Genomic DNA, 24,478 nt, shown 5'->3' with positions numbered 1-24,478 from the left:
TGGTAATCAGATTCCCTGGGGAAGGTCAAATCTTGGGTGGCACTGGGATGAGCTGGGGTCACCCACAGCTTATTGGAGTATGGGAAGGCCCAGAGACCCCCACACCCCAGTTGGAGAAGTCAACAGAGACCCGATAGTCTGGGTATCATATTAATATTAAAAATGGGCCAGGCATCGTGGCTCATTCATGCTTATAATCCCAGCACTTTGGGAGACCAAGGTGGGAGAGTCGCTTGAGGGCAGGGAGTTTGAGACTAGCCTGGGCAAAAATATTTTATTTTTTAATAAAAAATTTTTTAACAATTAGGGCTGGGCACGGTGGCGCACACCTGTAATCCCAGCACTTAGGGAGGCCAAGGTGGTCAGAACACAAGATCAGGAGTTCAAGACCAGCCTGGCCTACATGGTGAAATCCCCTCTCTACTAAAATTACAAAAATTAGCTGGGTGTGGTGGCAGGTGCCTGTCATCCCCACTACTTGGGAGGCTGAGGCAGGATTGCTTGAGCCCGGGAGGTGGAGGTTGCAGTCAGCTGTGATCCAGCCACTGAACTCCAGCCTGCTGGGCAAAAGAGCAATACTCTGTCTCAAAAAAAAAAAAAAAAAAAAAAAAAAAAAGCTACAGATGCCACTGGTAGTCTCTGATCTGACATCTGAACTGCTCCGCAAGGACCCAGAATCCATTCCCAGAGCAGGGGATGGTTTTCAGAGAACTGGGGTCTGCTGGAGGAGGAGAGGCCCAGGCGCAGAAAACTGGGATCCTCTAGAGAAGGAGAGGCGCGGGTGCAGAGAACTGGGGTCCGCTAGAGGAGGAGAGGCGCGGGTGCAGAGAACTGGGGTCCGCTAGAGAGAAGAGGCGCAGGTGCAGAGAACTAGGATCTGCTAGAGGAGGAGAGACGCGCGTACAGAGTACTGGGGTCGGCTAGAGGAGGAGAGGCACAGGTGCAGAGAAGTGGGGTCCTCTAGAGGAGGAAGGGCGTGGGTGCAGAGCACTGGGGTCCTCTAGAGGGGAAGGGGAGGCGTGAGTGCAGAGAACTGGGGTCCTCTAGAGGGGAAGGGGAGGCATGAGTGCAGAGAACTGGGGTCCTCTAGAGGGGGAAGGGCGCGGGTGCAGAGCACTGAGGTCCTCTAGGGGAGGAGAGGCGCGGGTGCAGAGAACTGGGGTCCTCTAGAGGGGAGGAGGGGTGTGGGGCGCAAATCCCCTGTCAAGTGGTGGCCGTGTTCATTATTTGCTGTGTTGCCCCAGGCAAGTCACTCATCCTCTCTGAGCCCCCATATCCTCATCTGCCCCGACTTCCTTACACAGTCCGCCTGGTGACAATCATATGAGCTACCTGCTGGGAAATGGCTTTGTGAACAGCAGAGCCCTCTGCAAGAGGAGGGCAGGCGTCTCTGGATCTAATCAGACCTTCCAGAGCCCTCCGGAGTGGCCCTACTTGCCTGGCCTCACTCCCTCCTGCTCTCTGCACTGGCCATAGATAGATGTTTTTCTGACTGTTTTGCACACTAAGGGATTCACCTGTGTTATCGCTGCCACACAATTATAAGCACCTGAGGGACGGGGGCTTTTGGTCGCTTGGGGGCCATCTCTAACACTCGGCTGGGTACACAGAGGCAATGCCACCCGCTGACTCCTGGGGCCTTCATCATCGCTGTCATCACCTCCATCACCCTCTCCTTGAATAATCTGACTACAGAGATCTGGTGGGCCAGGCCTTGGGAGCAGGGATGGGGAGGACCCCTCCTAAGACCCATCGAGGCCCACAGCTTCCCACTCCTGTATATCAACTTAAAGGGAACCTACGTGTTATTAATAAACTCCCGTAATGTCCCCAAATCCACCGAGTTCATCACTCCAGCCCTTGGAACTCTCCCTTCAGCTCCTCCCTGCCTGTACCTCTCTCCCAACATGTCCGGATGGGGTAAAGGAAGTCTCATCTGTCAAGGCTTGGCTGGCAGAGGCAGCCTCAGAGGGCCTGAGTCCCTGGCCGGGAGGATGGTGGAACTTCCCTGGTGGGTTACCTCGAAGGTGTCCTGCAGGGCTCCAGAGACCCCCACCCCAGCTCCCCTGCCCCCTCAACACCCCTTCTGCCCACCCCACAGCCTCAACTCAAGGTCTCCCTCTCTCACCTCTCCTCATCCCTGTCCACCCCTGCCAGAAAGGAATCAGAAAGTCTGTTCTGTATGAGGGAAATCAGCGGGTCAGAGTCATCTCTCAGACACAGTCACCACCAGGCTGAGCAAGGGCACCCAAGCCTGTGTCTCTTCCCGCAGCATCTCAGCCATTTTTTTTTTTTTTTTGGAGGGTGTTTTACTCTTGCCGTGAGACTGGAGTACACTGGCGCCATCTTGCCTCACTGCAACCTCCTCCTCCCATGTTCTAGTGATTATCCTGCCTCAGCCTCCCAAGTAGCTGGGATTACAGGGGCACCACACCATGCCCAGCTAATTTTTGTATTTTTAGTAGAGATGGGGTTTCACCATGTTGGCCAGGCTGGTCTCGAACTCCCGACCTCAGGTGATCCACCCGCCTCGGCCTCCCAAAGTGCTGGGATTACAGGCATGAGCCACCACTCCCAGGCCCGTCAGCCATTTCTAACTGGTGGGGATTCCCCAGGTGCACCTGAGGCTCCCCCAAGTCAAGAGACGATACTGTCACACACCCCTCTGGACTCCCTCTCTCCCAACCAGGGCTGGCAGCATGTGCAGTGCCTCTGTGAGGTTTGGAAAGACCCATCCCTCCAGCGGATAAAGCCCCCAGGATGAGGGCAGGCAGAGACCACTGTCTATGTGACAAAAGCCCCCTCATTCTCCCGGGGGGAGCCTGCAGAGCAGAAGATGTGGATTTCAGCCACCCCTCAGCCAGGGGGCTGTGTGCAGACCATCCCCTGCACAACCACAGGCACCCACAGGTCTCCACAGTGACCCCTTCAGCACCCCCAAGGCAAGATGAGGTCACAGCACGGGTCTCTAGCCCTGTGGCAGCTCCTTGCCATGCAAAGGGGAGGAGGCCACCTGCAGCCCTGCTGCCTGAGGCAGGGGCATGTACTATGACCACCCAGGAGCACTGGACCCGGAGCATCAGCCCAGGAGCACTCACCCGGTGTTGGTGGAGCAGTAACGGACGCGCAGAGCCAGAGAGCCAGCATCAGAATCCAGATCACCAGCATCTCCCGGGGAACGGGCCCCTGGCTGCCCGTCTTCCCCCGTCAGGAGGGACCAAGAAATGAAAGCCTCCCAGGAAGGGATCAGCTATAAAAAGGACCCCAGAGAACTTTGCCTTGAAGAAGAGCAGTGCCTGTCCCAGGGTAGAGGTGAGGTGATGGCGTTGAGCAGGTAGCGCGTGGTGACCACGGGGAGTTAAACGAAGGGCAGCCTGTCCACCCTTCTTCCTTATAAGTCCTGGAGTAGTCACTGCCCTGAGCCGGGATCCCTCTCTCTCAGCAGAAGTCAGAGGCACTTTGGGTGGGGCAGCGCAGGAGGGAGGGACGGAGGCTAGAGGTGTGAGCACACCACTGGTGACAAGAGGTGGGGGCCAAGAAGCACCGGGGAGCGGGTGACCATGGAGGGAGAAGTTCAGAACCGTGGAAGGGGCAGCTGGCAAAAGGCCAGACCAAGTCAAGGACCCTCCACTCCCACCCCCGAGAAGCCCCTCTCTCTTCCAGCCATCCCTCCCCATCCCCCACCTCAACATGGTCCTTGCCAAATGTCCAGGCCTTTCCCTGCGGTCCCCAGTTTCCAGCCCTTCTCCTGGGCGGGGTGCCCACTCACACCTGAGACTTTATGGTCCTGGTCCCCACCCCTGGCCAGACACAGAGGTGACGAAAGGCCATGGCCCGTCCCTGCCCAGGGCAAGCATCAAAGGGGCCTCTCCCAAGCCCACAACAAAAGACCCAAGGGGACACCTTATTTCTGATCACCCTCGACTCCTCAGGCAGGCCTGACTGCCCACAACAGCAGGAACAGAAGGGCCCCGCGCCAGCGTAGACAGGCTCTGCTGTGTGAGTTTGCTATCAGGGTTTGGGGGCCTTGTGGGGGATCAAGATCTTTGGGGATGCCCAGCTTTACCCATCCTTGCAAAAGGTGGCTGGACCAGGCAGCCCTAGCCCCTGGGCCACCCAACTCCCTGAACCAGCACCAGGGGTCTAATTGCTCCCTAAGCCCCCAGTGTCAAGGTCAGGGCAGTGGCGGGGGTGGGGAGAGCACAGATGACAAAGCCCAAGGGGCCCCTGCCCAGAGTCACTCTCCAACAAAATGGGTCCCCCCAACCTCTGTGTTTTCTATGAGGAACGTCATGGCCCCCAAGGGCTGCCCACAGACCCTCTCCTTCCTCCCTGGGAGACACGAGTGCTCCCAGGATCCTCCTACAGCGCCGCCTCTGGAAATCCCTGTTCTCCAATCAAACAGAGACCACTTGGGGGGTAAAAAGGAGACAGACAGAGAGCTGCTGCTTTTTACAATAAACTCTATACTGTGTTCACATGGAGACCTGGAGATGTGCCGACTTCCTGTCCCCAAAGCCAATCTTCCCGGCCCAGGAGACTGAGGATTTCAAGGGCTCAGAGTTACCACAGGAATCCAGGTGACACCAGGCAGAGAGTGGGGAGGAGGGGAAACGGAGGGGATGGGTTTAAAAGGCAGTGGTGAGGTGAGAGGGGAGGGAGATCGAAGGGAATGAGGAGGAGGGAGACTGAGGGGGCTGCCTTTCCTTGGGGACTGGGGAACTCATGGCCTGCCCCCACCCACGGGGCTCCAGGGGTGAGAGAAAGGGGTGGAGAATAAAGAATTGGGCAGCAGGGTGATGGGGGGAACAGCAGCTGGGGTATTTAGGTCAGGGGGAGTCGGGGGCAGAACTGATGAATGGACAGGCTCAGAAGGGGAGAGGATACAAGGAATGAGAGCAAGAGAAATGGGGAATTGGGCAACAGGGTGATGGGGGGAACAGCAGCTGGGGTATCCTAAGACACAGAGGCTATCTATACCTTGCTAGGGACCGGGATGTGAGGAGAGGAGGGAGGATTTAGGGCTGGGGGACTGGGGGGCAGGATGGATGAAGGAATGGGGTCAGAAGGGGAGGACATCTAAGGAATGGGCGCAAGAGACGCAGCAGGGAGTTAGATCAGGAGAGGGCAGGAGATGGGATGGGGCTGCAGGCTGCCTCCAGGTTCAAGGTAAGAAACAGGCAGTAGGGAATTGAGAGAAAATAGGAACCAGGGCCAGAGACCAGGTGAAGGACAGGAGAATTGGAGGATCCCAGAGAGGCAATGGCAACATGAGGGCTGAGACGGGAGGGCAGAGTAGGACCGAGAATTGACGAAGTCTATGTGGCTTTCACAACAACGGCGTGAGATATCATACAGGAATGTTGTACCCGTTTTGCAGGTGAGGAAACAGGCTCGTTACTGACTTGCCCAAGGTTCCACAGTGGAAGAGCCTGGACATGAACTGCATCTCCAGGTGGGTTTCAGCCAAGTTGGAAAGAGAAGGATGAGATTTGGGGGAACAGTCTCATCTTGCCCAAGAACAGCAGGAGCCTGGGCTGCCCGCGTCCTGGGGCCACCTCTTGAAATGCACGCAATGCAGACCCTTGTGTCCGGAGCAGGGCGGAGCGGGTGGTGAAGGGGCGCTGCAGGGCTCACACTGAGGACGAGGTCATCTCGGGTCTCTTGATGTGCACCTGTCACAGAGTCACAGAGACGGACGGGAACGCGGAGCCACTGGTTTGGGCTGACAGGGAGGTCACTGCTGATCCGAGCCCAGCCCCCTCCCTGCCCTGGTGGGGGTCGGGGAGGGAATCTGGAATGGAGGCTGGGAGAGTTCCTTGGGGTCCCCTTCTTTAGCCCCTCACCTTCACAGTGGTGTCCACGTTCTCCAAGGCCACATGGAAATTTTTATGCTTGTCTGGAGAGAGAGGAGGGGAGAAAGAGAACGGGAGAGGGAGGGGACGGAAGGGAGAGGGGAACGGAGTAAATGCGAGGAAGGCAGGGAGGGCGTCTGTCCTCGCAGTGGTGACCAGGAAAGCCCCCTCCTGCTTCCTCAGGAGGCAGGACTCACCTGTTCCTTCGTCCTGGAAACTCCAGTTTGAAAAAGTGCCCACGACTTCCTCATCCCAGGTCTCGAACCATTTCATGTCCTGGTCCCAGGACCTAGGTGGGGCCTCCGCGCGGTCAGACACAGCCGGCCCGCCTGGGAGCCCTTGGCTGCCCTCGACCCCCGGCCCTGCCCCCCGCGCGCTCACCGGCCTCGGCGCAGGCCGCCCCACCATCCGGAGCGCACCGCCCAGACGCCCAGCGCCAGCAGCAGCAGCAGCAGCAGCAGCGCGGCGCCCGCCGTCAGGCCCCCGACCAGCGCCCTCCAGTGGACGGCCACCTCGCAGCGCGGGCCAGAGAACCAGTGCGTGTCGGTGGAGTAGCAGCTGCGGGAGATCGCAGGGTCAGACCCTCTTCACCTCCGGGCTCGGGGTCCACGCGTGCACCTGGGCCCCGCGGGGGCGGCTGAGGGGGCGGGGCTCCAGCCTAGGGCAGCGGGAGGTTCCACCCTAGGGCAAGTGGGGGGTTCCACCCTAGACACCGGACTGGAATCCACCCTAGAACGAGGGGGCGGTGCTCTACCCTAGGTAACGGGGCGGGATTCTACCCTAGATCAAGTGGGCCGGGCCCCACCCTAGAAGGAGTGGGCAGGGCTCCACCCTAGAACAAGGGGGTGAGGTTCTGCCCTAGAACAAGGGGGCGGGGCTCTACCCTAGGTAAAGGGGCGGGATTTCACCCTAGATCAAGTGGGCAGGGCTCCACCCTAGAAGCAGGGGGCGGGGTTCAACCCTAGAAGGAGCAGGCGGGGCCCCACCCTAGAATGAGTGGGCGGGGTTCTCTCCCAGAACGAGGGGACAGGACTCAACCCCTTCAAGGGAGCAGAGCTCCAGGGCAGGGCTCTACTGTAGGGCATGGGGGATGGGCTTGGAGCGGGATTCTGGGGACAAGGCTCCACCGTAGGGCCTGGGGGCGGAGCCGGGGCGGTGCATGGGGCGGGGCTTCATCCTAGAATGAGTGGGCGGGGCACGGCTGATGCTCATGGTGAGAGGGGCCTTACCGACACGCGGGACCGCTCCTCTCCAGAACGCACTGGCCCTGGTGACAGTCGATGGCGTTGTCCACGCCCAACGTGCATTTGGTGACACAGCGGAGCCGGGTGGCCTCCACCAAGGGGAAGTAGAACTCCTCATAGCCCGTGGGAGCGGCGCGGCGGCAGATGGCTGGGGGTTGGGGAGGGGGTTGCACAGAGACAAGGACCTCATCCATTCTATTCAGGGGTCTGATAATGGTGCCTCTGAATATGCGCCAGGAGGATTCCATTTCCGAGGTGGGGTGCTGTGGGGTAGTCCCTGGGATTCGATGATGGGAGTCCAGCCCCAGCACCCTCACCCTCTCCTAGTCGGCCCTGCTGTCCTCAGGTGGAAGCCACTAACCAGCGCCAGGAAGGGCTGCCCTGGGCCGCATCACTTGCCTCCCCCAAAGGTCTCTCCCTGCCCCCCGGCTTCAATGGGCAAATGGCCCTGGTGGCAGGGGTCATAGCCACGGGAGACCACTCAACCCTTTACCCCACCCTCACCTTCCGAGGTCAGCTCTGTCTTGCTGTTGTTGTTCACCTTGATGGAGTCAGGCTTAAAACACAGGGCTGCGGGACCACAGGCACAGATGGAATGGGCGGGGCAGATCAAGGGGTTAAGGTCAAGGGGTTAGGGCCAGGAAGCAGGATAGGCACAGGGAGGGCAGTGAGGGCTCTCTCCATCTGGGGGAGTGTGGAGGAGTCACAAGGGAGGACTCCTGTTCCCTGCCTCATCTCCCCTGAATAATCTGAGGTCTTCAGCCATCCGGGAAATGCTGAGCATGACAATCAGGGGGTCTCTTCCCCAGTACCGAGGTCCTGGGTAGACCCTCCCTAGCCCCACCCTTGACACCGTTGTGTGTGGACTCATTCCCCTTCTCCCAACCTGCCAGAGGTACCACAGGGCTGTCACCGGAGCCCAGAGGCCCCCTGGCCAAGCTGGAGTGAGCTGAGGTGGCAGTTCAGGCCCTGGTCCCTCCCTCCAGCCCTGGCTCACTCTGGGAGTCCTGGCAGCTGTTTGCATCCTGGCTGGCGTTCTGCAGCACCTCCTTCAGCGCAGTCTTCACCTGCTCATACTCACTCTCCAGCTGGGGGCTGAAGGGCATCTCCAGCAGGACCAGGTAGTCCACCACGATGCTGCCATTCCTGAGGGATCCACGGCCTTAGAGAGTGCCCCAGCCAGGGACACATGGGTACTTGGAGGGGCACCACCAGAAGCAACCCAAAGTGCACCAGAAGGGGGAAGGGAGCAGAGGTCATGAGTTGGGATGCCACGTGCATCCTTTTCAGAAGGGGCTGCCAGCATTCCTGACTTGGTCCGCCTGGGAAGGCAGGACAATGAATGACTGACATAATTGACTTCGTCTCTCTGTGTGTTTTATAGAGACAAAGTCTTGCTCTGTCACCCAGGCTGGAGTGCAGTGGTATAATTATAGCTCGCTGCAGCCTCCAACTCCTGGGCTAAAGTGATCCTTTCTCCTCAGCCTCCCAAGTATCTGGGACTACAGGTGTGCACTACCACGCCTAGCTAATCATTTTATTATTATTACTATTATTATTACTATTATTATTGTTGTAGAGATGGGTTCTCACTATGTTGCCCAGGCTGGTCTTGAACTGGTTTCAGGTGATCCACCCACCTAGCCTTCCCAAAGTGCTAGGATTGCAAGTGTGAGCCACCACATCTGGTCTGACATTCTCTTTGTGTTGCATCAAGCCATCATCCACCAGGCGCCCCTGGATGCACTCTCTGTCCCTCTCTCTCTCTCTAATCCTGACCCACTCAGTAGAGCAGGGACCAGCCAGAGGGGGATGAAGTCACCAATCCAGGCACCATCCTCTCACATGTCCCTGCAACTTCTCTCCTTCCAGTGTGCTGAAGAAGAGAGGTGCCACCCCTCCTCCAGATAAATGGCCCCAGAAAACGATCTGAAAAAATACCCAGGGAGTGATTCCTTATGTACCCCCTCCACCCATCTCTTTATAAAATCTGATGATTACAAAGGAAAGGAATGGGTTTTTTGTGTGCACACATTTCCCCCACCCAACACCGCCTCTGCACCCCCAGATGGGTTTCCTACCTCAGGGACAGGATTTCCACACCCTTGAAGGTGAAGCCCTGCATGTCTGCAAAAATCTTCTGCATCTGAAACACCAAGGAGCCCTGGGCTCACGTCCGAACCTGCAGACCTGAGGGCACCCAGACGCCCAACCCCAGCTCCAGGGGAGACCCTTCAATTCCCCTCCCCGACCAGTGTCATGGCTCACGCCTGTAATCCCAACACTATGGGAGGACGAGGCAGGCGGATCACAAAGTCAGGAGTTCGAGACCAGTCTGGCCAACATGGTGAAACCCTGTCTCTACTAAAAATAGAAAACATTAGCTGAGGGTCGTGATGTGCACCTGTAATCCCAGCTACTTGGGAGGCTGAGGCAAGAGAAGCATGTGAATCCGGGAGGCAGAGGTTGCAGTGACCCAAGATCGCACCATTGCACTCCAGCCAGGATGACAGTGCGAGACTCTGTCTCAAAAAAAAAAAAAATCCCCTCTCTTTGCCCTTTACCTGATCCCAGAAGGTCTTGTTGAAATCCCTGTAGGCCTGGGAAGTGTTGTCATTGAGGTCTGGCGAGAACTGCTGATCCACAGACACTTCCATGCCCACCTCGGTCTCCACTACAGCTGCACAGAGCATGCATGTCCCCAGTCACTTCTCTGTCTGCTTTTGTCTGAAGCCACCAACACCACCACCACCACCCCAACCCACAGGCTCCTCCTGCTGCTCCCCTCCAAGATCCCTGAGGACTGATGCCCAGAGGCAGGAACAGATGTAGGAATTCCAGGAAGCATTGTGCCTCAGGAGGCTGAGGCAGGAGCATCACTTGAACCCAGGAGGCGGAGGTTGTAGTGAGCTGAGATCACATCACTGCACTCCAGCCTGGGCCACAGAGCGAGACTCTGTCTCAAGAAAATGAAAAAGAAAGAGAGAGAGAGAGAGAAAGAAAGAGAAAGGGAGAAAGCATTGTGTGAAGATGAAGGAAAGAAGAAAAGAAAGAAAGAAAAGAGAGAGAAAACAAAAGAAAAAAGAAAATAAAGAAAGAGAGAGGAAGGGAGGAAGGAAGGAAGGAAGGAAGGAAGGAAGGAAGGAAGGAAGGAAGGAAGGAAGGGGGGAAGGAATTGTGTGGAAATGACTGAAAGCCGGCAGGAAGACAGCAGTCAGCCTGTGTTCCCTCCAGGCTGCCCCCATAGTGGGTGGATGTCCATGTCCTAATCCCCAAAACTGTGACTATGCTATACTACATGGCAAGGGAGGATCAAGGGTGCAGGATGAATTAGATTGCTAATCAGCCTAACTTTTTTTTATTGTTGAGATAGGGTCTCATTCTGTCATCCAGGCTGAAGTGCAATAGGGGGATCATAGCTCATTGCAGTCTTGAACTCCCAGGCTCAAGTGATCCTCCCACCTCAGCCTCCCAAATAACTAGGACCACAGGCATGGGCCACCATGCCCAGGTAAGTTTTTTAAATTTTTCGTAGAGATGAGAGTCTCCCTGCTTTGCCCAGGCTGGTTCTGAACTCCTCGCCTCAAGCGATACTCCCTCCTCGGCCTTCCAAAGTGCAGGGATTATAAGACAATCAGCTGATTTTTTTTTTCTTTTGAGACAGACTCTCGCTCTCCCTCTGTCATCTATGCTAGTGTGCAGTGGCGAAATCTCGGCTTACTGCAATATCCGCCTCCTGGATTCAAGCGATTTTCCTGCCTCAGCCTCCTGAGTAGTGAGGATTACAGGCATCTGCCACCATGCCCAACTAATAATAGAGACAGTTTTACCATGTTGACCAGGCTAGTCTCAAAATCCTGACCTCAGGTGATCCTCCCGCCTCAGGCTCCCAAAGTGCTGGGATTACAGGTGTGAGGCACCACGCCCGGCCTAATCAGCTGATGTCAAGAAAATTAACATAGACTATTTGGGGAGAAGGCAAAGTCATCACAAGGGTCCTTAACAGTGGGAGAAGCAATGGAGGAGGCCAGAGTTCATCAGAGGGAGATGAGGCTATGGGAGAAAGACACAGAGAGATGCAGCCTTGCTGGCTTGGAAGATGGAGCCAGGGGCCCTGGCACAGGCAATGTGGGAGGCTCCAGAAGCTGCAAAGGGCAAAAAAAAAGGATTCTTCCTTGGAGCCTCTGAAAGACAACACAGCCCTGGTGACGCCTTGATTTCAGCCCAGTGACACCCACATCAGAATTCTAATCTACAGAATTCTAACATAGTAATGTCGTGTGGTTCCAGCAGCCAGGTTTGTCTTTGTTGGTCCGGCAGCAGTTGGAAACTGATACAGCTCCAAGCAGCCCAAGTCAGGAGATGGCCTCAGGAGGGTGGGTGGTCCCAGCCACCTCCTAAGGGTTGAGGACAGAGAGGAGCATGACACAGGGCAGCAGAGGGCATAGGAGAGATGGCAGGGAGGGAAGGACTGGACAAACGGCATGGGTGCCTCCAGGCCCCACAAAGGGATAAATCTGGGGAGAGTCAGTGACACCCTCTGGGAGGAAGTGCAGAAGGCATAGCTCTGGCGACTCACCTAGATCCACCTCTTCCACAGCAAACTCACAACGGGAACCCTGGAAGGTGCTGGGGCACTGGCACTTGAGGCCATCCCACTGACCCCCATTCTGGCATGTGGTCTGGAGCTGACAGCGGTCCCCAGAGAACCCCGGAAGGCAAGCACACTGGCCCTGTTCCCAGGTGCCACCATTGTCACAGGTGCCTGGAAAACACAGGAAGAAAGGGAAGCTCAGGATAGAGCCTGACCTCGGTGACACAGGAATTTTGCAGGGGAGGAAAGAACGGAACAGAGAGGCAGAAGGTCCAACCTGCAGTGGTGGTCAACGTGGACTGTGTGGTCATCTGAGAAGTGATGGGAGTTGTCCTGCGCGATGTAAGGGTGGTAGGAGTCTGGGTAGTGGCCACTGGTGTCTCTGAAGTCCTGGTGGTTGGTGGGGAGGGGTGTGTTGACTTGCTTGAAGTCCTCAGGATGGTCGGGAGGCTGCTGCTTGGTTTTGTGGTGAGCGGGACGGTAGAGACGCCAGGAAGAGGTGGGGGGATCACAGAGCTGGTGCTCAGCCAGGTCTCACTGGTGGGCATTTGAGTACTTGTGAAAACTGTGTTTGTGGGTACAGTCCCAGTGCCAGTGGAACTGGAAGCATTGGGTGTGATGCTGGGCTCACTTTCTGGCGTCATGGAAGAAGTGTCCATATATGTAGTAAGGGTAGTTTGAATACTGATCGAGCTAGGACAGGTGATCATTTCGGTAGTAAAGGGAAACACTGTTAATGGGGTGGTGGGAGGAGAAGGAGCTTCAGTGCTGGGATCCATTTCAACACACGGATCAGTGGGAGATGCAGGAACTATGGTAATTGTTATAGTTCCTGGACAGGGTGTGGTGGAGGGAAGGGAAATATAAGAAAAGGGGGTTATTTCAGTGAGAGCTGTGGTCAGAGAGGAGCTGGTAGGAGAAGTGCTGGTAGTTGCAGAGGAAGAGAGAGTAGGAAAGGCTGTGATGGAAGAGGAGCCCACATTTTCTGTACTGAAAATGTATGGTGAAGAAGGAACAGAATGAGTGGTAGTAGAGAACACTGGAGTTATGCTGGCAGAAGACGAAGAAGAGGACATGATGATAGTGGGTGTTGAGGACCAGATGATGGTACTAAAAGAAGTCAAGATTGCATTTGTAGATGTACTTCCCCTAGTGAAAGATTCTGTAGTGAACTCACTTGTAGATGTGAGTGAAGTTTGCAATGAGGGAGTAGAAGGAGTTGTTTGAAGGGTGGAGGAATGTGTGCTAGGAATAGGAACCTGTGATGTTGACATGATCGTGCTCAAGGCTGTTGATGGAGTAAGAGTATGAAGAGTGGGCGTGGAGGAATCCATACTTCCAAAGGTGACAGTAGTAGGTACGGGAGATGTTTGGGTCCCAGTGGCCGACATCAGTACAGGAGGGGTCTGTGTTGGGGTTTCAGGTGTAACAACAATACTTGTGCTAAAGGAACTGATTAGGGTGTTCTCAGTACTTCTGAGGGTCGCTCTCACAGTGGACATGGTGGGAGACGTTGTGCCCACAAGGGATGAGGTTTCTGTACTTTGGACGGAGGGAGAAGATGAAATGATGTGTGTTGGGGTTGGTAAGCTACTGATATCAGCGGGTATAGATGGAAGGTCTGTGGTTGTAGTCAATGAAGTGCTGGTGCCCACAGATGAAGGGGTGAGAATTCGTAGGGTTGTGGTTGGGATGTCTGTACTCAGAGAAGATGGGGTTACAGGCGTGGAAGTCACCCCAGTCTCTGAGGTAGTAAAAGGTGAGGTGATGGCAGTTGTGGATGCGCTGACTGTGGAGTAGATGGTTGAAGATGTGAAGCTGGGAGTACTGTGTGAGGTGGTCTCAGTGGTGGTGATTGAAGAAGTGAAGTCAGGAGTACTGTGTGAGGTAGTCTCAGTGGTGGTGATTGAAGAAGTGAGGCCAGGAGTAATGTGTGAGGTGGTCTCGGTGGTGGTGACCCATGAAGTGAGGCCAGGAGTACTGTGTGAGGGGGTCTCGGTGGTGGTGATCAAAGAGGTGAAGCTGGGAGTACTGTGTGAGGTGGTCTTGGTGGTGGTGATCAAGGAAGTGAAGCTGGGAGTACTGTGTGAGGTGGTCTCCGTTGTGGAGATCAAAGAAGTGAAGCTGGGCATACTGTGTGAAGTGGTCTTGGTAGTGGTGATCGAAGAAGTGAAGCTGGGAGTACTGTGTGAGGTGGTCTTGGTGGTGGTGATCAAGGAAGTGAAGCTGGGAGTACTGTGTGAGGTGGTCTCCGTTGTGGGGATCAAAGAAGTGAAGCTGGGTGTACTGTGTGAAGTGGTCTCAGTAGTGGTGATTGAAGAGGTGAAGCTGGGAGTACTGTGTGAGGTGGTCTTGGTGGTGGTGATCAAGGAAGTGAAGCTGGGAGTACTATGTGAGGTGGTCTCCATTGTGGGGATCAAAGAAGTGAAGCTGGGAGTACTGTGTGAGGTGGTCTCGGTGGTGGTGATTAAAGAAGTGGAGCTGGGAGTACTGTGTAAGGGGGTCTCACTGGTGGTGATTGAAGAAGTGAAGCTGGGACTGCTGTATGAGGTGGTCTCAGTGGTGGTGATCAAAGAAGTGAAGCTGGGAGTGCTGTAGGATGTGGTCTCGGTGGTGGTGATCAAAGAAGTGAAGCTGGGAGTACTGTGTGAGGTGGTCTCGGTTGTGGGGATCAAAGAAGTGTAGCTGGGAGTACTGTGTGAGGTGGTTTCAGTGGTGGTGATTGAAGAAGTGAAGCTGGGAGTACTGTATGAGGTGGTCTCGGTGGTGGTGATTGAAGAAGTGAAGCTAGGAGTATTGTGGGATGTGGTCTCAATGGTGGTGATCGAAGAAGTGAAGCTGGGAGTACTGTGTGAGGTGGTCTTGTTTGTGGTGACCAAAGAAGTGAAGCTGGGAGTACTGTGTGAGGTGGTCTCAGTGGTGGTGATTGAAGAAGTGAGGCTGGGAGTATTGTGGGATGTGGTCTCGGTGGTGATCAAAGAAGTGAAGCTGGGAGTACTGTGTGAGGTGGTCTCGGTAGTGGCCTTCGAAGAAGTGAAGCTGGGAGTGCTGTGGGATGTGGTCTCGGTGGTGGTGATTGAAGAAGTGAAGCTGGGAGAACTGTATGAGGTGGCCTCAGTGTTGGTGATTGAAGAAGTGAAGCTAGGAGTACTGTGTGAGGTGGTCTCACTGGTGGTGATCGATGAAGTGAAGCTGGGAATACTGTGTGAGGTAGTCTCGGTGGTGGTGAGCAAAGAAGTGTAGCTGGGTGTACTGTGTGAGGTGGTCTCTGTTGTGGTGATTGACGAAGTGAAGCTGGGAGTACTCTGTGAGGGGGTCTCGTTGGTGGTGTTTGAAGAAGTGAAGCTGGGAGTACTGTGTGAGGGGGTCTCAGTGGTCGTGATTGAAGAAGTGAAGCTGGGAGTACTGTGTGAGATGGTCTTGGTATTGGTGATTGAAGAAGTGAATCGGGGAGTACTGTGTGAGGTAGTCTTGGTATTGGTGATTGAAGAAGTGAAGCTAGGAGTACTGTGTGAGGTGGTCTTGGTGGTCTTGGTTACCAAGTTTGTGGTAGGAACTGTGGCTGTAACTGTGGTTGGGAGAGAGGAAGAGGTGGGTCGGAGAGAGGTCACAGTGGACAATGTACCTGTCATACTGGTGGAATAGGTGGTTCTGGTCGTGGAATCTGTGAGAGCACTAGTAAGAGAAGTAGGGTAGGTGGTCTCAGATGTAGGTGTAGAACTGGTATCAGGACTGGAGAATGTGATCACCAAGGTAGATAGAGGGGTGGTGTTTGTGGTACCACTGGCAATCGCTTCTGTACTTGGGACAGGCATAGAAGATGAAACGCTACTGGTGAATGATGGTAACGTATTAGTGACTGTGGGCAGAGGGGCGGTAGTTGTCATAGAAGTCACCATATATGTGGAGGTGATTGAAGAAGTGATGAGGGGAGTAGAACTCACTGCTGTTTTGAAAGATCCTGTGGAAACGTCAGGGGTAGGAGTCAGTGTGGCGGTCTCAGGGGATGTGGCTGTTGAACTGGTGAATATAGTCTGACCTGTGCCTGTAGTTGCTACGGTAGATGAAGGTGTTTCCATCGTTGCAAATGCTGTGAATGAGGTGGTGGTTGTAGGTGATGAGGCGGATTCAGCTGTTGTGTGGAGTGTACTGGTGATGGATGGAGGTGAGGAGATACTCTCGGTGTGAGTGGTCCCTACACTGCTGGCAGACATGGATGAGGAAAATGAATATGTACTTGAGGAGGTCGTCAGGAGGGAAGTTGTCTGAGTGCCCCCAGTACTTGTGATAGTTGGTCTGTCACTGGGAGTGGTGGCGGAGGTCATGCTGACAAGGGATGAGGTTTCTGTATTCTGGATGTTGGGGGAAGATGGGATGTCACTTGTGGACACTGTTGAAGTACTGGAAACAGCAAATGTTGAGGAGAGGATTGTTGTTGTAGTCAAGGATTCAGTAGAGCCGACAGAAGAGTGGGTGATAGTTGCTGGTGTTGTCGAAGGGATGTCTGTACTCAGAGAAGATGGGGTCATGGTTGTGGAAGTCATCATGGTGCCTGAGGTAGGCGAAGCTGAGGAGATGGCAGTCGTGGTTGTCCTGATTGTGGAGTAGCTGGTTGAAGAAGTGAAGCTGGGAATACTGTGGGAGGTGGTCTTAGGGGTGGTGGTTACCAAGCTTGTGGTAGGATTTGTGGCTGTTTCTATGGTTAGGAGAGAGGAAGAGGTGGGTGGGAGAGAAGTCTCAGTGAACAATGTACCTGTCATACTTGTGGGGTAGGTGATGTCGCTCGTGGAGTCTGTGGCTGTGCTAGGGGGAGAAGTAAGGTAGGTGGTCTCAGATATAGGTGTAGACCTGGTGATGGTAGTGGGGAGTGTGGTCACCAAGGTGGATAGAGGGGCGGTTTTGGTGGCGTGACTGGTGATTGTTTTTGTGCTCAAGACAGGTGTAGAATATAAAATGCTACTGGTGAGTGATAACGTATTAGTGGCTGTGGGCCAAGAAGTTGTAGTTGTCATAGAAGTCACTGTATTGGTGAGAGTGACTGAATAAGTGATAGCAGGAGTAAAAGTCGTGGCTGTTGTGAGAGATTCTGTAGAAATGTCAGTTGTAGGAGTCAGTGTAGTGGTCTCAGGGAATGTGGCTGTAGAGCTGGGGAAGGTGGTCTGACCTGTGCCTGTAGTTGCTACAGATGTTGAAGGTGGTTCCATCGTTGTGGATGTGGTGAATGAGGTGGGGGTAGTGGGTGACGGGGTGGATTCGACTGTTGTGTGGAGTATACTGGTGGTGCCTGGAGGTGAGGAGATACTCTCTGTGTGAGTGGTCCAGGTACTACTTTCGGACATAGAAGAAGAGAATGAATGTGTCATTGGAAAGCTTGTCAGGAGGGACATTGTTGGAGTGTTCTCAGTACTTGTGAAAGTTGGTCCTCCACTGGGAGTGGTGGCAGACGTCATGCTAACAAAGATTGAGGTTTCTGTATGCTGGACAGTGGGAGATGAGGGAATGACAGTTGTTGGCCTTGCAGACATGCTGGAGACTGTGTACACTGAGGTGAGGTCTGTCATCATAGGTAATGAACCAGTGATGCCCACGGATGAGGGAGTAATAGTTGTTGGTTGTGAGGTAGGGATACCTGTACTCAGAGTAGATGGGATCATGGATGTAGAAGTCACCATGGTACCCAAGGTAGTGGGAACTGAGGTGATGGCAGTGGTGTGTGTGCTGGCTGTGGAGTAGATGGTTGAAGAAGTGAAGCTGGTGGTACTATGTGAGTTGGTCTTGGGGGTGGTGGTTACCAAGTGTGTGGTAGGAGTTTTGGCGGTTTCTAGGGTTGAGACCAAGGGAGAGGTGGGTGGAAGAGAGGTAGCAGTAGATGATGTCTCTGTTATAGTGGTGGGATAGGTGATTTCAGTCGTGGACTCTGTGACAGTGCTCGTGGGAGAACTAGGGTAGGCAGTCTCAGATGTAGGTGTAGACCTGGTGATGGTAATGGGGAGTGTGGTCACCAAGGTGGATACAGGACTGGTGTTTGTGGTATGACTGGTGGTCATCTCTGTGCTTCGCACAGGTGTAGAAGATAAAATGCTACTGGTGAGTGATGATAACGTATTAGTGGCTGTGGGCCAAGAGGTCATAGTTGTCATAGAAGTCATTGTATTGCTGGAAGTAATTGAAGAACTGATGGGGGGAACAGAAGTCATGGCTGTTGTGAGAGATTCTGTAGAAATGTCAGTTGTAGGAGTCACAGTGGTGGTCTCAAGGAATGTGGCTGTAGAGCTGGGGAAGGTGGTCTGACCTGTGCCTGTAGTTGCTACAGTGGTTGAAGGTGGTTCGAACATTGTGGATGTGGTGTATGAGGTGGTGGCAGTGGGTGCCAGGGTGGATTCAGCTGTTGTGTGGATTGTACTGGTGCTGGCTGGAAGTGAGGAAATAATCTCTGTGTGAGTGGTCCCTGCACTGCTGGCAGACATGGAAGAGGAAAATGAATATGTACTTGGGGAGGTCGTCAGGAGGGAACTTGTTGGAGTGCTGTCAGTACTTGTGATAGTTGGTCTCCCACTGGGAGTAGTGGCGGAAGTCATGCTGACAAGGGATGAGGTTTCTGTATTCTGGATGCTGGGGGAAGATGGAGTGACACTTGTGGACATTGCTGAGGAACTGGAAACAGTGAATGTTGATGTGAGGTCTGTTGCTGTAGTCAGGAAAACAGTAGAGCCCACAGAAGGGTGGGTGATAGTTTTTGGTGTTGTCGAAGGGATGTCTGTACTCAGAGAAGATGGGGTCATGGTTGTGGAAGTCATCATGGTGCCTGAGGTAGGCGAAGCTGAGGAGATGGCAGTCGTGGTTGTCCTGATTGTGGAGTAGCTGGTTGAAGAAGTGAAGCTGGGAATACTGTGGGAGGTGGTCTTAGGGGTGGTGGTTACCAAGCTTGTGGTAGGATTTGTGGCTGTTTCTATGGTTAGGAGAGAGGAAGAGGTGGGTGGGAGAGAAGTCTCAGTGAACAATGTACCTGTCATACTTGTGGGGTAGGTGATGTCGCTCGTGGAGTCTGTGGCTGTGCTAGGGGGAGAAGTAAGGTAGGTGGTCTCAGATATAGGTGTAGACCTGGTGATGGTAGTGGGGAGTGTGGTCACCAAGGTGGATAGAGGGGCGGTTTTGGTGGCGTGACTGGTGATTGTTTTTGTGCTCAAGACAGGTGTAGAATATAAAATGCTACTGGTGAGTGATAACGTATTAGTGGCTGTGGGCCAAGAAGTTGTAGTTGTCATAGAAGTCACTGTATTGGTGAGAGTGACTGAATAAGTGATAGCAGGAGTAAAAGTCGTGGCTGTTGTGAGAGATTCTGTAGAAATGTCAGTTGTAGGAGTCAGTGTAGTGGTCTCAGGGAATGTGGCTGTAGAGCTGGGGAAGGTGGTCTGACCTGTGCCTGTAGTTGCTACAGATGTTGAAGGTGGTTCCATCGTTGTGGATGTGGTGAATGAGGTGGGGGTAGTGGGTGACGGGGTGGATTCAACTGTTGTGTGGAGTATACTGGTGGTGCCTGGAGGTGAGGAGATACTCTCTGTGTGAGTGGTCCAGGTACTACTTTCGGACATAGAAGAAGAGAATGAATGTGTCATTGGAAAGCTTGTCAGGAGGGACATTGTTGGAGTGTTCTCAGTACTTGTGAAAGTTGGTCCTCCACTGGGAGTGGTGGCAGACGTCATGCTAACAAAGATTGAGGTTTCTGTATGCTGGACAGTGGGAGATGAGGGAATGACAGTTGTTGGCCTTGCAGACATGCTGGAGACTGTGTACACTGAGGTGAGGTCTGTCATCATAGGTAATGAACCAGTGATGCCCACGGATGAGGGAGTAATAGTTGTTGGTTGTGAGGTAGGGATACCTGTACTCAGAGTAGATGGGATCATGGATGTAGAAGTCACCATGGTACCCAAGGTAGTGGGAACTGAGGTGATGGCAGTGGTGTGTGTGCTGGCTGTGGAGTAGATGGTTGAAGAAGTGAAGCTGGTGGTACTATGTGAGTTGGTCTTGGGGGTGGTGGTTACCAAGTGTGTGGTAGGAGTTTTGGCGGTTTCTAGGGTTGAGACCAAGGGAGAGGTGGGTGGAAGAGAGGTAGCAGTAGATGATGTCTCTGTTATAGTGGTGGGATAGGTGATTTCAGTCGTGGACTCTGTGACAGTGCTCGTGGGAGAACTAGGGTAGGCAGTCTCAGATGTAGGTGTAGACCTGGTGATGGTAATGGGGAGTGTGGTCACCAAGGTGGATACAGGACTGGTGTTTGTGGTATGACTGGTGGTCATCTCTGTGCTTCGCACAGGTGTAGAAGATAAAATGCTACTGGTGAGTGATGATAACGTATTAGTGGCTGTGGGCCAAGAGGTCATAGTTGTCATAGAAGTCATTGTATTGCTGGAAGTAATTGAAGAACTGATGGGGGGAACAGAAGTCATGGCTGTTGTGAGAGATTCTGTAGAAATGTCAGTTGTAGGAGTCACAGTGGTGGTCTCAAGGAATGTGGCTGTAGAGCTGGGGAAGGTGGTCTGACCTGTGCCTGTAGTTGCTACAGTGGTTGAAGGTGGTTCGATCATTGTGGATGTGGTGTATGAGGTGGTGGCAGTGGGTGCCGGGGTGGATTCAGCTGTTGTGTGGATTGTACTGGTGCTGGCTGGAAGTGAGGAAATAATCTCTGTGTGAGTGGTCCCTGCACTGCTGGCAGACATGGAAGAGGAAAATGAATATGTACTTGGGGAGGTCGTCAGGAGGGAACTTGTTGGAGTGCTGTCAGTACTTGTGATAGTTGGTCTCCCACTGGGAGTAGTGGCGGAAGTCATGCTGACAAGGGATGAGGTTTCTGTATTCTGGATGCTGGGGGAAGATGGAGTGACACTTGTGGACATTGCTGAGGAACTGGAAACAGTGAATGTTGATGTGAGGTCTGTTGCTGTAGTCAGGAAAACAGTAGAGCCCACAGAAGGATGGGTGATAGTTGTTGGTGTTGTCGAAGGGATGTCTGTCGTCAGAGAAGATGGGGTCATGGTTGTGGAAGTCACCATGGTACCTGAGATAGTGGAGGCTGAGGAGATGGCAGTTGCGGATGTGCTGACTGTGGAGTAGATGGTTGAAGAAGTGAAGGTGGGGGTAGTGTGGGAGGTGGTATCGGGGATGGTGGTTACCAAGGTTGTGGTAGGACTCGTCGTGGCTGTTTCTGTGGTTGGGAGAAAGGAAGAGGTGGGTGGGAGAGAAGTGGCGGTGGACAATGTACCTGTTATACTTGTGGAATAGGTGATTTGGGTCGTGGAGTCTGAGAGAGTGCTGGTGGGAGAGGTAGGGTAGGTGGTCTCAGATGTAGGTGTAGACCTGGTGATGGTAGTGAGGAGTGTAGTCACCAAGGTGGATAGAGGGGTGGTGTTTGTGGTATGACTGGTGATCATTTCTGTGCTTGGGACAGATGTAGAAGATAATATGCTACTGGTGAGTGATGATAACGTATTAGTGGCTGTGGGCCAAGAGGTCGTAGTTGTCATAGTAGTCACTGTATTGGTGGGAGTGATTGAAGAACTGATGGGAGGAATAGACGTCGTGGTTGTTGTGAGAGATTCTGTAGAAATGTCAGTTGTAGGAGTCAGTGTGGTGGTCTCAGGGAATGTGGCTGTAGAGCTGGGGAAGGTGGTCTGACCTGTGCCCGTAGTTGATACAGTGGATGAAGGTGGTTCCATCGTTGTGGATGTGGTGAATGAGGTGGTGGTAGTGGGTGATGGGGTGGATTCAGCTGTTGTGTGGAGTGTACTGGTGATGGCTGGAGGTGAGGAGATACTCTCTGTGTGAGTGGTCCGGACACTGCTGGCAGACATGGAAGACGAAAATGAATTTGTCCCTGGGAAGGTCGTCAGGAGGGAACTTGTCAGAGTGCTGTGTGTACTGGCAAAAGTTGGCCTCCCACTGGGAGTGGTGGCAGAGGTCATGCTGACAAAGGATGAGGTTTCTGTATTCTGGACAGTGGGAGATGAGGGAACGACAGTTGTTGGCCTTGCAGACATGCTGGAGACTGTGTACACTGAGGTGAGGTCTGTCATCATAGGTAATGAACCAGTGATGCCCACGGATGAGGGAGTGATGGTTGTTGGTTGTGAGGTAGGGATACCTGTACTCAGAGGAGATGGGATCATGGATGTAGAAGTCACCATGGTACCGAAGGTAGTGGGAACTGAGGTGATGGCAGTTGTGTATGTGCTGGCTGTGGAGTAGATGGTTGAAGAAGTGAAGCTGGTGGTACTATGTGAGGTGGCCTTGGTGGTGGTGGTTACCAAGTTTGTGGTAAGAGTTTTGGCTGTTTCTGCGGTTGAGACCAAGGGAGAGGTGGGTGGAAGAGAGGTGGCAGTGGATGATGCCTCTGTCACAGTGGTGGGATAGGTGATTTTGGTCATGGAGTTTGTACCAGGACCAGTCGGAGAATTAGGATAGGTGGTCTCAGATGTAGTCACAGATGAGGCATTTGGAGTGGGGAGTGTGGTCACCAAGATAGATGGAGGGATTGTGTTTGTGGTGCCACTGCTGATTGCTTCTGTGCTTGGGACAGGTGTAGAAGACAGAGTCATACTGGTCAGTGATGTAAAAGAATTGGTGGTTGTGGGAGGAGAGGTCGTAGTTGTCATAGAAGTCACTGTATTTGTGGAAGTGACTGATAAAGTGATGGGAGGAGAAGTCATAGCTGTTGTGAGAGATTCTGTGGACATGTCAGTTGTAGGAGTCAGTGTAGTGGTCTCAGGGAATGTGGCTGTAGAACTGGTGAAGGTGGTCTCACCTGTTTCTGTAGTTGCTATAGTGGTTGAAGGTGGTTCCATAGTTGTGGATGTGGTGAATGAGGTGGTGGTAGTGGGCGACGGGGTGGATTCAGCTGTTGTGTGGAGTGTACTGGTGCTGGCTGGAGGTGAGGAGATACTCTCTGTGTGAGTGGTCCTGGCACTGCTGGCAGACATGGAAGGTGGAAATGAATATGTTGCTGGGAAGGTCGTCAGAAGGGAACTTGTAGGAGTGCTGTGTGTACTTGCAAAAGTTGGTCTCCCACTGGGAGTAGTGGCAGAGGTCATGCTGACAAGGGATGAGGTGTCTGTATTGTGGATGCTGGGGGAAGATGGAGTGACACTCGTGGACATTGCTGAGGAACTGGAAACAGTGAATGTTGATGTGAGGTCTGTTGCTATAGTCAGGAAACCGGTAGAGCCCACAGAATGGTGGGTGATAGTTGTTGGTGTTGTCGAAGGGATGCCTGTACTCAGAGAAGATGGGGTCATGGTTGTGGAAGTCACTATGGTACCTGAGGTAGGGGAAAGTGAGGAGATGGCAGTTGTGGATGTGCTGACTGTGGAGTAGATGGTTGAAGAAGAGAAGGTGGGAGTACTGTGGGAGGCAATCTCAGTGGTGGCGGTTACCAAGTTTGTCATAGGAGTCGTGGCTGTTTCTGTGGTTGGGAGAGAGGAAGAGGCGGGTGGGAGAGAAGTCTCTGTGGACAATGTACCTGTCATACTTGTGGAGTAGGTGATTTTGGTAGTGGAGTCTGTGACAGTGCTGGTGGGAGAAGTAGGGTAGGTGGTCTCAGATGTAGGTGTAGACCTGGTGATGGTAGTGGGGAGTGTGGTCACCAAGGTAGATAGAGGGGTGGTGTTTGTGATACCACTGGTGATTGTTTCTGTGCTCAGGACGGGTGTGGAAGATAAAATGGTACTGGTGCGTGATGACAATGTATTAGTGGCTGTGGGCTGGGAGGCGGTCGTTGTCATAGAAGTCACTGTATTTGTGGAAGTGATGGTGGAAGTGATGGGGAAAGTTGAAGTCACTGCTGTTTTGAGAGTAGTAAATACTGGGGTTTGGGACATGGTCGTATGGATGCTTCCAGTGGGCAGGGGAGTCCTTTCTGTGGTTCTAGTTGTAGAGGAGATTGTAGTGTGGAAAGTTGTGTCTGTGGCTGACACAGAGGAGGAGGGTGTCACTGTCACTATGGGAGTTTCCCTTGCAGTGGTGGTAGAGGGAGAAGATGTCACGGCTGACGTTCCTTTCTCAGTAGAGGTCATAGGGTAAGTCCTGGTGACGGTGGTCACTGGCTTCTGTGTCACGGGAGTGGGGGTGTAAGAGCTGGTGAAGGCCACCTGTGTCGTGGTCACACAGATGGAGGTGGGGTGGGAGATGGTGATTATAAAGCTCGTTGGATACACGCACTCAGTGGTGGCTGAATAGACCAACACAGTGGGTGGAGTGGTTTCAACCTTGAAGGCAAACTTGGACGTTGGGGTGGTTGAGGTGTTGGAACTGACTGGAGAGGTGAGCAATGTTTCAGAGATGAGTGTGTCATGGGGGGAGGTAGTGAGCGTCACAGGTGCATTTTCCCTGTGGCCAGGAGCAGGAGAGGTGAGCTGGGGGACACCAAGTGGCCACCCAGCCAGGTCTCTGGAGTGTGGAGAATTGCTGAGGGCAGCGCTGGCTGCTTCTGCCCTGGGGAAGGGCACTTGAGAGATGGATGTGGCCATGGATAAAGTTCCTGCATTGGCGGCAGAGCAAAGGAATCCACTGGTAAATCCGTGGGTCATTTTGTTACATCACTCATGTAAGCTACTCACTCACCCATTTTCCAGGCACGGGGCAGGGCATACCGCAGCTCAGTCCTGCATCAGAGGCAGCTTGGAGCTGGGCGCTTTGTGGTGCTGGAGCCCACTGCCTGTCTGCTCCCAGGGGAGCAGTGGGGCATGGGAGCCCTCATTCCTCACCCAGCCTTGGCCTTGTCATGGCAGGTC

General features: G+C 53.6%; 1 protein-coding gene across 4 annotated transcripts in view; it reads right to left on the bottom strand.

The window, feature by feature from the left end:
* Positions 1 to 4,446: 4,446 nt before the first annotated feature.
* MUC3A (mucin 3A, cell surface associated) overlaps positions 4,447 to 24,478 on the bottom strand; it is a 72,868-nt gene continuing 52,836 nt past the window's right edge. For 3 of the 4 annotated variants that reach the window (XM_055292633.2, XM_063646289.1, XM_055292634.2), the window contains 11 exons: positions 11,971 to 24,225; positions 11,679 to 11,864; positions 9,664 to 9,779; positions 9,181 to 9,245; positions 8,097 to 8,245; positions 7,604 to 7,669; positions 7,085 to 7,247; positions 6,237 to 6,413; positions 6,053 to 6,144; positions 5,847 to 5,899; positions 4,447 to 5,675 (listed from right to left, as the gene is read on the bottom strand). In XM_055292633.2, coding sequence (XP_055148608.1) covers positions 5,634 to 5,675; positions 5,847 to 5,899; positions 6,053 to 6,144; positions 6,237 to 6,413; positions 7,085 to 7,247; positions 7,604 to 7,669; positions 8,097 to 8,245; positions 9,181 to 9,245; positions 9,664 to 9,779; positions 11,679 to 11,864; positions 11,971 to 24,225 — 13,364 coding nt within the window. In that variant the 3' untranslated portion in view covers positions 4,447 to 5,633. Of the gene's footprint in view, positions 5,676 to 5,846; positions 5,900 to 6,052; positions 6,145 to 6,236; positions 6,414 to 7,084; positions 7,248 to 7,603; positions 7,670 to 8,096; positions 8,246 to 9,180; positions 9,246 to 9,663; positions 9,780 to 11,678; positions 11,865 to 11,970; positions 24,226 to 24,478 lie in introns of those variants that run through there. The other variant, XM_063646290.1, reaches the window with a different exon arrangement.

This window comes from Symphalangus syndactylus, chromosome 9 (assembly GCF_028878055.3).
Source record: "Symphalangus syndactylus isolate Jambi chromosome 9, NHGRI_mSymSyn1-v2.1_pri, whole genome shotgun sequence".
Lineage (NCBI taxonomy): Eukaryota > Metazoa > Chordata > Mammalia > Primates > Hylobatidae > Symphalangus > Symphalangus syndactylus.
The sequence above is the reverse complement of the archived record's forward strand: the minus strand, read 5'-3'. Positions and strand labels throughout refer to the sequence as shown.